Source organism: Artemia franciscana, chromosome 19, assembly GCF_032884065.1.
Source record: "Artemia franciscana chromosome 19, ASM3288406v1, whole genome shotgun sequence".
Taxonomy (NCBI): Eukaryota; Metazoa; Arthropoda; class Branchiopoda; order Anostraca; family Artemiidae; genus Artemia; species Artemia franciscana.
Genome location: NC_088881.1, coordinates 2,639,896 through 2,651,953, shown reverse-complemented (window position 1 = coordinate 2,651,953; position 12,058 = coordinate 2,639,896). Strand labels below are relative to the sequence as shown.

At 35.3% G+C, this 12,058-nt stretch overlaps 1 protein-coding gene across 1 annotated transcript in view; it reads right to left on the bottom strand.

Annotated features, from left to right (window-relative positions):
* Nucleotides 1–12,058, bottom strand: part of LOC136039169 (dynamin-like GTPase OPA1, mitochondrial) — a gene marked incomplete in the record, with an annotated part of 327,166 nt that overhangs the window by 304,743 nt on the left and 10,365 nt on the right. The window contains 1 exon segment of the mRNA XM_065722682.1: nucleotides 6,150–6,291. Coding sequence (XP_065578754.1) covers nucleotides 6,150–6,291 — 142 coding nt within the window.

Below are 12,058 nucleotides of genomic sequence, written 5' to 3'. Positions count from 1 at the left end.
AATCAACAAAAAATAAGCTAAATAATATATGGTAACAAGCAGCTTAAAAAGGTGTAGCTATCCTTTGAAGGTGTAATTTTCTTCGGAAGTCAATAGATTGTTAGTTTGTCATGTGTTTCAGAGGAAAGACGTTGTCAAACTTGACGAATTAATTTTGCCTATTCGTTTACAAGTGGCAAAGTTGCAACACTGACCAAACTGCGGTATTGCCCAAAAACTTCCGCGAATTTCAGTTATGGATGAACCTGAGTCAAACAGTTGTTAAGAGTCAAAATAGTTGTAAGTAAGGAGCGACCCGGCTCAATAGTAAGCACAACTCTAAAAAATGAAATTTTAATACCAATAGATACATCAAAAGAATCGCATTTTATGTTGATTTTAAAAACGTAAGTTTCGTCCTACACATCAAAAATTGAGAGCCTGAGAAAATTTAGAATCTTAATGTCATAGAACCTGGATGACAATCACATCATCAGATACAGCGTATCAGAGAAACCTGTTGTAGAGGTTTCAAGGTCCTATCTGCAAAAATGTGGAATTTTGTATTTTTGCAAGAAGAAAGATCACGGATGGGTGTTTATTTTTTTTCCGGGGGTAATCGTATCGACCGTGTGGTCCTAGAATGTCGCGAAAGGGCTCAATCGAACGGAAAGTAAAAGTTATAGTGTCTTTTTTAAGTGACCAAAGAAATTAAAAGGCAGCTAGGCCCCCTCCCATGCTTGTTTTTTCCCAAAATCACCGGATCAAAATTCTTAGATAGCCCTTTTGTTCAGCATAGTCAAAAAGTTTAATAACTATGTTTTTGAGGAGACTTAATCCCCCACAGTCCCTGGGGGATGGGTTACAAGTTATGAAATTTGCCCATTGTTTACATGTAGTACTGGATATTGGTAAGTACACTGACGTTTCCAGGTAAGATTTTTTCTGGTAGGGGGGACTGGGTTACGTGGGAGGATCTTTCCATGGAAGAATTTTTCATGGGAAAAGATAATTTCCATGAAGGGGCGCTGCATTTGCCAGCATTACTAAAAAAACAATCAGAAATTAAATAAAAAACGAGATTTTTCAACTATTATCGTACCTACACAAAAGATGTTCTTTTTTTAATTTCCGTTCATTTCTGAGCAAAAATTGGCTTTTTATTTAGGGACAGGTTAAATAAATTCCAAAGCCTAAAGCCATAGTTCTGTTGAGCTAGCAAAATTTTCCAGAAGCATGTCACTATACAAATATTTAAAATTATTTTTATTTTACTACACAACTATGTATGTCAGTTATTTTATAGTATATATTTTATGGAAATATATTTATATTTCTTTATATTATATTATTTTTATTTTACTACCCAACTATGTGTATCAGTTATTTTACAGTATATATTTTATAGAAATATATTTATATTTCTTTATATTATATTATTTTTATTTTACTACCCAACTATGTGTAACAGTTATTTTATAGTATATATTTTATAGAAATATATATATATATATATATATATATATATATATATATATATATATATATATATATATATATATATATATATATATATATATATATATATATATATATATATATATGTGTTTCTTTATATTATATTATTTTTATTTTACTACACAACTATGAATATCAGTTATTTTATAGTATATATTTTATATATATTTTATAGAAATATATATATATATATTATTTTATATTATTTTCATTTTACTACACAACTATGTATATCAGTTATTTTATAGTATATATTTTATATATATTTAAATATTTTATAGAAATATATTTATATATTTTTTATTATCTTCATTTTACTTTCACAACTATGTATATCAGTTATTTTATAGTTTATATTTTATATATGTTTTATATATTTTATGTCCTTATATATGTTTTATTCTATATTATTTTTTATTTTACTTACACAACTATGTATTTCAGTTATTTTATAGTAAATATTATATAGATATATATTTATAGATTTTTTGTATTTTACTTATATAACAATGAATTATCAGTTATTTTCTAGCATATATTTTATATATACTTTAAATATTTTAGAAGAAAATATGGATATATCTCTTATCTTATATTACGATTTATTTTATATATTTATAATATATATTATTACTGCTAATTTATATATTTTATAAATACCTATATTATCTTAGTTCACCTAAAGAATGAAATTAGGAAAAACCCCAAATTCGTTTTTTGTGAAAGACCTCCACTTGCAGTTAGGCAGCTTTTTGGTAGTATTTGTAGCCGAATTTAAAAAAGGAACAGACAAAAAAATCAACAAAAACACGAGCTAAAAACATATGGAATCAAATAGCTTAAGAAGGTATAGTTGTCTTTGGGAATCAAAAGACTGGTAATTTTTGAATTTTACAGACCGAAGGGTTGTCAGATTTGGTTAATTAGTTTTATTTATTAATTTTCACGAGTCAACGTGGTAACACTGACAAAAATTTTCTATAGCCCTTAAAACTTCACAATTTTAAATTGGCATCATCCATCAAAAATTCCAGTTTCAGGGAAAAAATTCTTCTTTTTAAGAAAAAAACAGGCCAACACCGCTTAATTTTAAAAATTAAGTGAATATACATTAATTCGGCTTTAATTTTTCTAAGAAAAACAACAGGCAAACACCGTTTTTTTCCTTGGAATCTTATAGAGTTCGTCAAAATCTTCAAATAACAAAATTGCTTACATTCTACGACTATATTGCCATGCTTAGTAAAATTTTACTACAGTTAGTAAAAACGTACCTAAATTAGTATACTTGGTAAATCAAAGTCAAATTTAGTAAATTTTTCTATGTTTTTGATATTTAGTAAGTTTTTTAGTAAATTTGACAGAAATATGCAAAAAAAAAGATTAATGCTTTTTGTGCCAAGTTTAGTTCTGTTAAACAAAATTTGAACATCGTTTCTCTGTCTGAATTGATATTTTTTATTCTATGACTTCAGTTTCAGTCCCTTCCAACTCTTCATTAATATCAATATGTCGCGTGAAGCTTTGAAAATCTGAAGCGTGGATAAAGCCACCAAATTTTTGTTGAGGAATCAATTCTAAAATCAGTAATTTATTTCGAATACAATCATAGGTATGTTCAAAGCACAAGGATGCACGGTCAGTTTTTGCTCAAAATTCATGAAAAACTGAACAAAATAGGATGTACAGCAACCCCTGGTGTGGTAAGTCCTCACAGGCGAGGACAAACTGACCCATGAAGTGTTTTGTGATTTTTTTTAATGGGTGGGCAGAAACCACAAACTACTGAGTCCTCAAAACAAATTTTGACTAATTTTTCTAATGGCTGTTTCTTCCCATACACTAGGTCTGTTATTGTGATGTGCCTGGAAAAATGGTTCACACACAGGGAATCAAGATAGCCTACAGTGCTAATTGACAAAACACGTTTATTTTCATGTCCTCTGTCGTCACGACACATCTATTTTATGCAATCTGAAAGCAGTTTCCAGTCATACTGACCTGCTGATTGCGATTATACCCAGGAATAGGTGGCTCCAAGGGTTGCTTGACCCTTAAAAATGATTTGAAAGGTTATAAAATACTATCTGGAGAGTTTTCTATACAGTATTTTTTCAATTTTGTAATGCTACTTGTTGCATTGCTCTTGCATGGCATACAATTTTAGGAAGAAAAATAAACTTTTGGCAATAATAATTTTTTAACTTATTGCCAAAAATTTGTATTGGAAAAATAATTATATACTCAAAGAACAGGTGCCTTACCTGTTTACCTTAGGCTTTTCTATTCACTCCTTGGCACTGTGCTCTTCTTACGCTTCAAAAACTCTTACCTGAAAGCGTGCAAGTCATCATTAGAGACCTACTTGACCATATTGATTTAGTCCAAAACCGGTCAAGGAGTATGAACAGCTATAAGGGTTTACAAAGTGCCAAACACAGGCTGCTGTCCATCAGTGCAACACAACAGCTGTCTCTTGAAGCAGAGGTTTACAGGATTTTAGAACAGTGGAGTGATTGGTTCGGTTCCTGGGTGATCAATCTAATAACTCTGACAATGATAAGGCTAGTCGGGAGAAGGCAATGTTGATTTACCGTTCCATGAACAATCCCTTCTGTAAAGCATATCTATATTTTCTGTCTTTCATGCTGAAGAAGATCAATGAATTCAATCTGGAGTTTTAGAGCTGAGCAGTTTGCGTTCACAGTATTCTGAATATCACCAGAACTACATTTACCTCACTATTGAAATGATTTTGTGAAGCCCAGTGTGATATAACGGGATGACAATGAGGAAGTTTTGAAACTCTCCCTGGAGGAACAGACACTCCAGAGCGTAGTTCTTCCTCTGAGCGAATTCAACCTCGGCCCAACACTGGATGTCATTAGTTACAGTGGTTTTCAGCTGAAGCTTGCAGAATTCCGAAAAAAACTGCAGGTCATATTATGTAGAACTCTGCAGCCAGACCACCAAGAGGTTCGACAGCGAAGATGAAACACTCAAGAACCTTGAGTGCATCGATCCTGCTGTTACTTTGAGCGGGTGCAGTGGTCAGAATTAGAGTCTAGGACAGACTTTGTGAAGAAATAGACTTAGTAAAATTCTTGAACCTGATACGCTCTGGAAAAATTTGCGACTGATGAAAGATGGTAGGGGGGAAAACAATGTTCGATGATCTTAGCGAATTAATGTCGCAGCTGTGCTGTCTCCCCCATTCGTCTGCCGAGTCAGAACGGCAGTTCTCAGTTTTGTCAAACTTGAAGACAAAGCTTCGGAAGAGTCTAAAGACGGAAATTGTTGCTGCGATGATGCACACAAAACAGATGGTGCGCAAAGAAAATGAAAATGGGGGAGCAACAATTTGATCCATATAGCCGCAGCAAGTGTCAAGAATCTCAAGGTATAAACAAATTTTGTCTTGACAGCAGTTTATTGTTTGTCAGGGACCAAAAACTACCAATAGCAATAAACTGCAGTCTACATATGGTAAATTACGGTGTAATTTACGGAGCTGCACAAAGCATCAGAGGGATCGATGCATTCGAGGTTCTTGAGTGCTTCATCGAGATTCTTAAGCACTTTTTGAATTCACTTCTTCCAGGCGCAAACGGACAACTGTTGTCTGACTCGGTCAAGTATGCAAGAAGTGATTTGAACAAACAGGATAGTACTGGTAACTGGTAAAAATTTACAGGATAGTACTGGTAACTGGTAACTGGTACCAACTGGTAAAAACTTGAAGCAGGTTGTTGTTTCTCCTTCTCCGACGTTCGTGACAAACCCCAAAAGAACAAAAAATGGTCTAGTAACAGACTTATGAAGGACCCTTCACGGTGGAGTTTGCTTCTGTACTGTGCAAGCCCTCCCATACCCTCAACCAATCAGAAGTAGCTCCAGGCTTTTTAGGGAAAAGAAATATTTTGCTTCCCGTAACTCCGACGAATCGATTCTGTCAGCCTAAGGAGCGAAATCTGTAGTTTTAATGAAAAATAATAATAAAATTCAAGTGACAAGCGACAGCAGTAGGCTAGGTTTATTTGAATGAAAACGAAAAAAAATAGAAAAAAAAGAGAAAAAAGTAAAAAAAGGAAGAAAAAGGAAAAAATGTGAAAATCCTATTGACTATCCTTCTATAATAAAAATCGATGCTTAACGGTGCGCGTGCGGCAAAAAAAAATTTGGAGCCTTTAGTAAAAAAAGATACGATTTAGTAAATTTTTCCCCTCGGATTTAGTAAATTCTTTCAGGCCAGGGTGGCAACACTGTTCCACGATTCTGTGAATTTAAATAATATATTTCGATGCAAAATCTTTTCAATCACAACCTTGCTCTAGTTTACAAATTTCATAAAAGTAATTTTGAAAATAGAAACAAGATACAAATACAAGATTAATTTTTATGCATATATTTAAGCTTCCTTTAACAAACTTACATAGACTTAGACTTACATAGGGATCTTTAGAGGGAGAGGAGGGCCAAAAAATGTTAGTAATTTGAATAAGAAGCACCCAGAAATTCAGAAAAACTTAGGACTTCGGGGGACCCAGGGGCCGAGGAGCCATCTCCCCAGGGGCCGAAGAGCCATCTCCCCAAGGGCTGAGGTGCCATCATCCCTGACCTATTGATTAATATTATTAAGTTAAATTACATACCAATTTTGAAATCCTTGACCGTATCTGATACTTTGTCTTTCATTCTTATGAGCGACTCTCTATACGAATCTAAAGACTCATCACTGGGAAAATAGCCTCGTACATTTAGGGAATCTAGTTTATCTTTCCACTCATCATATGACTGAAAATAAAAATAATAAGCTATAAAGACGTATAGACAATAAATATTAATAATACAGGAGAATTGTAAACGAGTTTTCAGTATAGCATCCATAGTACTTATTAGCAAAAAACAGTATTTCTGCAATTATATACCCTCCTTTGATACTTCCTACCAGAGCAGCGAATTTCCAGAAGTTTCTAACCCTGTGCCATCGTTAGGTAACTCTTCACTGACGGACTTAGTTAAAACATTGCAAGATTTCGCAAAACTTTAGCCTTCGATGCCAGGCTAGCCCAGTTTATAGAAGGGCTATTTTTCCAACAGAAAAATACTGATGACAATAAAATTTTCTATCTTGAGAAGATTTTACTGGGCTTCAGTTGTTTTAATAATCGCGTAAAGAAGACCAAATACTTCATTTTAGGTAGTGTTATACCTAAAGGCAATTTTGAAGAAGATGTGGGCGTGGTCTTGGCGTGAACTGCTACAGGGGAAGATTTTTATTATAAAGTTCGTTATTCATGGTGCGAACCAGATAATAAATTATCTGGTTTATCAAAGACTAAAAATAGAAAAATAAATATTATCCTATAAGAGTTCTTAGTTTTACTACTATAAAATATTTTATTATACAAGTTTTATAAAATAAAAGTTTTTTTAAGGACTTTTATCTCCAAATACAACATAAACTAAACTATTAATTTCGTTGAATTTCAAAAATAATTTCTGAGTCTGGGTAATCCTTGGGTTATTTGGGAATTATCCAAGGCTATTATTGAATTAAAAAGTTATGATTCAAACTTTCATGGTGAGCTAGCACCGTTCTTGGAATTACAATCTTTCCAAGCATTATTAAGATTAAGAACAAATAGTAACCACATTAATTTTTCTATTTTAAAACTATTTTACTTAAACTCCAGTTTTTTTGTTATAATCGAGCAAGGAAGACCAAATACCAGTTTCTAGGTAATGCTAGGGCTATGTTGTTTAGAAGGTGAGGCGGGAGTGGTCTCAACATGAAATGGTACAAGCGAGAATTGCTAGTATGTAGTTTAGTATAAAGCACGTAGGGTGAATATGGATTACTAAGCTTATGGATTACTAAATTAAAAGAGTAAAATAGAATATTAAAACATAGTCTGTTTTTTAAACACTTTAATCTGCAAATACAACAACAATTAGATTTTTTCTCTATTAAATAAAAAAAAGTATTTTCAACTATAATTATAAAGCAATATTAAAACTTAAAACGATCAGAAAAGATTCCATATATGAGGGGACTGCCCCCTCCTCAATCCCTCGCTCTTCACGCAAAAACGTTTTTTTTACATTTTAAAAAAGCTTCTTATTGTTCTAATTTAACGGCTCTTGTGTCTCGGGAGTTGTTTTTAAAGATTTGGTACAAAAGTCAAACTTTATTCTAAAGAGCCAAGTACTGAAGAGGCGGCAATCACCCTCATACAAGGAATTATTTCTTTTCATTTCAAGCTTTCATGTTGCTCCTTACTTTCAGTTGAAAAACTTGTTTTTTTATTTAGTTTCTTATTGTTTTCCAAATAAAGCCGGGAAATTCACCTCCCCTTTAACGGAACATTCCCCCACAAAAAATTCCTCCAAGGAAATTTCATCACGAGTAAAATTTCCCTTGAACAAGCCCATCCTTGCTGAAAATTCACCCACAAAATGTCCTTGGGCAATTCCACTTAGAAAAAATCTCCTTATTCTAATTTCATTCCAAAAAAAGAAATATTTTTTATACTTAATTCCAGGTCGTTTTTGAAATTAATATTCCCCCATCAGTGGAATATTTTCCCCGTAAATCCTCCCCAGTGATTTGGCCGAATCACTCTTGCTTACAGTTTGTTACCACAAGCTGTTTGATAACTCGAAAAAATTGAAATCTTTAAGACAAAAGCTGAAATCGTGCAGCTATCCTACCAAATAGTTATAAATTGTGACTAGAAAGCTCCACGCCTTCATTTTATTGTTTCCGGTTAACAGGGTAAAAACTTTATTTTTCAATGTTAAGTTAATTTTAAATTATGATTTCTGTTTTTTAAAAAGGTAAAGGTAAAGGATACGGCCTTAGACTTTACAGTCCTTACCGGCGGTGCTGATCTCCGTTTCTTGGCCCTTCAGCCAGGAAGTGCAATGGGGGGTTGGGGGCCAGCCATCCTGTGCTTTCGCACACCCTTCCTGTTTACCTTCCCCAGATTTCTCCAGGTACCCATTTAGAGCTGGGTCGACTCTGGCTAAGCTTACAGGGTCACACCACTGACCCCCGTTTGGTTGAGCATTGTTTCTGAGCATTGTTTCTGAGCATTTGAGCATTTGAACAGCTTGTTTCTGAGCATTTGAGCATGTTTCTGGTATTAACCAAGTGACATTTAGCGATCGCAAATTCTGTCGGTCTGTCCTGGTTTTGCTACTTTAGGCACTTCCAGGTAAGCTAGGACGATGAAATCTGGCAGGCTTATCAGGGACCGGACCAGAATATATTAGAAATGTTTTTTTTTCCAATTTGACCATCTGGGGGGAGTGGGGGCCCTTTAATTCTGAAAAATAGAAAAAATGAAGTATTTTTAACTTACGAACGGGTGATGGGATCTTAATGAAATTTCATGTTTGGAAGGATATTGTGTCTCAGAGCTCTTATTTTAAATCCCGACAAGATCCGGTGACACTGGGGTGGGGGGGGGGTGGTTGGAGGGGATGTTTGAAGGATATTGAGTCTGAGAGCACTTATTTTAAATCCCTACCATATCCAGTGACATTGGGGGGAGTTAGAGGGGGGAACCTAAAATCTTGGAAAACGCTTAGAGTGGAGGGATCGGGATGAAACTTTGTAGGAAAAATAAGCACAAGTCCTAGATACGTGATTGACATAGCCGGAACGGTTCCGCTCTCTTTGGGGGAGTTGGGGGGGGGGGGTTAAATCTGAAAAAATAACAAAATAAGGTATTTTTAACTTACGAAGGAGCGATCAGATCTTAATGAAATTTGATGTTTAAAAGGGAATCGTGCCTCAGAGCTCTCATTTTCAATCTCGACCGGATCCGGTGACATTGGGGGGAGTTGAGGGGCCTAAAATCTTGAAAAACGCTTAGGGTGGAGGTATCGGGATGAAACTTGATGGGAAATATAATCATAAGTCCTAGATACGTGATTGACATAACCGCTTTTTTTGGGGGAGTGGGAGGGTTAATTCTGAAAAATTAGAAAAATGAGGTATTTTTAACTTACGATGGAATGATCGGATCCTAATGAAATTTGATGTTTGGAAGGATATCATGTCTCAGAGCTCTTATTTTAAATCCCGACTGGATCCAGTGACATTGGGGGTAATTGAGGGGGAAGCTAAAATCTTGGGAAACGCTTAGAGTGGAGGAATCGGGATGAAACTTGGTGGTAAAAATAAGCACAAGGCCTATATACGAGATTGAAAATAACCAGAACGGATCTGCTCTCTTTGGGGGAGTTGGGCGGGGGGAGGGTTAATTCTAAAAAATTAAAAAAACGACGTATTTTTAACTTACGGAAGAGTGATCGTATCTAAATGAGATTTCATATTTAGAAGGACCTCGAAACTCAGATCTTTTTTTTAAATCCCGACAGGAACCAGTGTCATTAGGGGGGGGACTGGAAATCTTGGAAAACGCTTAAAGCGGAGAGATCAGGATGAAACTTGGTGGAAAGAATAAGCACAGGTCCAAGATAGGTGAATGACATAACCATACCGGATCCGCTCTCTTTGGTGGAATTGGGGGGGGGAGTAATTCGGAAAAATTAGAAAAAATGAGGTATTTGTAACTTACGAACGGGTGATCAGGTCTTAATGAAACTTGATATCTAGAGGGATTTTGTGCTTCAGAATTCTTATTTCAAATCCGACCAGATCCGGTGACATCGAAGGTAGTTGGAGGGGGGAAACCAGAATTCTTGGAAAACGTGAAAATCGAGGTATCTTACGAATGGGTGATGGGATCTTAATGAAACCTGATATATAGAAGAATCTTATGTCTCAGATGCTCCATTTTCAATTCGAATCGGATCCGAGGACATAGAGGATTGGAGGGGGGAAACAGAAATTTTGGAAACCGGAAATCTTGGAAAACGCTTAGAGTGGAGAGATCGGGACGAAAATTGATGGGAAGAATAAGCACCAGTTATAGATACGAGATTAACATAATTGGTACGGATCCTTTCTCTTTGGAAGAGCTGGGCGTTGTTAATTTAGAAAAATTAGAAAAATGTAGGTATTTTGACTTAAGAACGGGTGACCGGATCTCAATGAAATTTGATATTTAGAAGGAACTCATGTCTCAGAGCTCTTACTTCAAATCCCGACCAGATATGTTGACATTGGGGGGAGTTGGAAGGGGAAACCGGAAATCTTGGAAAACGCTTATAAATGTCGTAGATACGTGATTGACGTAACCGGGATTCGCTCTCTTTGGGGGAGTTAGGAGGTGGGGTTCAGTGCTTTGGCGAGTTTGGTGCTTCTGGACGTGCTAGGACGATGAAAATTTGTAAGCGTGTCAGGGAGCTGCACAAATTGACTTGATAAAGTTTTTTTCCCCGATTCGACCATCTCGGGGGCTGAAGGGAGACGAATAATTAGAAAAATTGAGGTATTTTTAACTTACAAGTGGGTGATCGGATATTAATGAATTTTGATATTTAGAAGGATCTCGTGACTCAGAGCTCTTTTTTTTAATCCCGACCGGCATTAAGCCTCTGATTTTTCTTGAAAGCAATCTATCAATTCTTAGAATTTTGCTAGAGCTCATACCATATGAGCTCTTGGCTCTTCCGGCATCGTCACAAGTGCCATAAAAGCTCTTAGCTCTTGTTCTTAAAGAATTGTGCAAACTTTAGTGTAAAGAGCGAGATTTGTGGTACAGCTCCCCTTCATATATATAATAATTTCTTTTCGTTTTTAGTTTTTATAGCTCCTATTGCTCCTTAGTTTCAGCTGAAAAAAAAAATTGATTTTTAATTTAATTTCTAATTTTTTCAAAATCATGCAAGGAAATTCCCTCGCCATCACTGAAAAATTTCCTCCCCGCAAAATATCTTCCTGCTGAAGGTTCCCTCAACTAAAATCCCCCCAGAAAATTCCCTCTGAACACTTTACACCCTACAGAAAATTCTCCCCAGACAATTAACCTGGAACAATTCTTCCACACGTAGAATTGAGCAGCCAAGCAAAAACAAGAAAAAATAAAAAGAATTCCGAGTTCGAATTCCGAAAAATTCTCCCTGCGTAAAACTTCCCCCAGAAACTTTCCTCCCCACACAAAATTCTCCCCTTGGAAAATTCCCGAACAAAAAAAAAATCCAAAGATATCGAATTAACAAATACTGTATGTTTATCAATAGACCAATTGCATAACGTGCAGCTCTTTTCTCAGAGACTATCGGGGTCCTTACAGCCCTATTGGCATAGTTACTGGGTTCTTCAACTATTTTTAATCAACTCTGGCTATCTCAACATATTGATTGGATTTCTTTGGGGGAAGGAAGATGGAAGAAGGGCAAGTTGCCCACTAATCTCTATGGTCACTCAAAAAGGGTACTAAAAATCTCGATTTCCGTACGAATTAGCCCTCTCTCAGTCTCTTAAGATCAGTGGTCCGATACGATCACCCCTGGAAGAAAGAAGAAAAAAAATATCATACATTCACTATCTTTTTCTGGCAAAAAAATAAACATTACATATTTTTGCTAATAGGAGCTTGAAACCTCTATCTCTTTGATATGCTCAACCTGATGGTGTGACTTT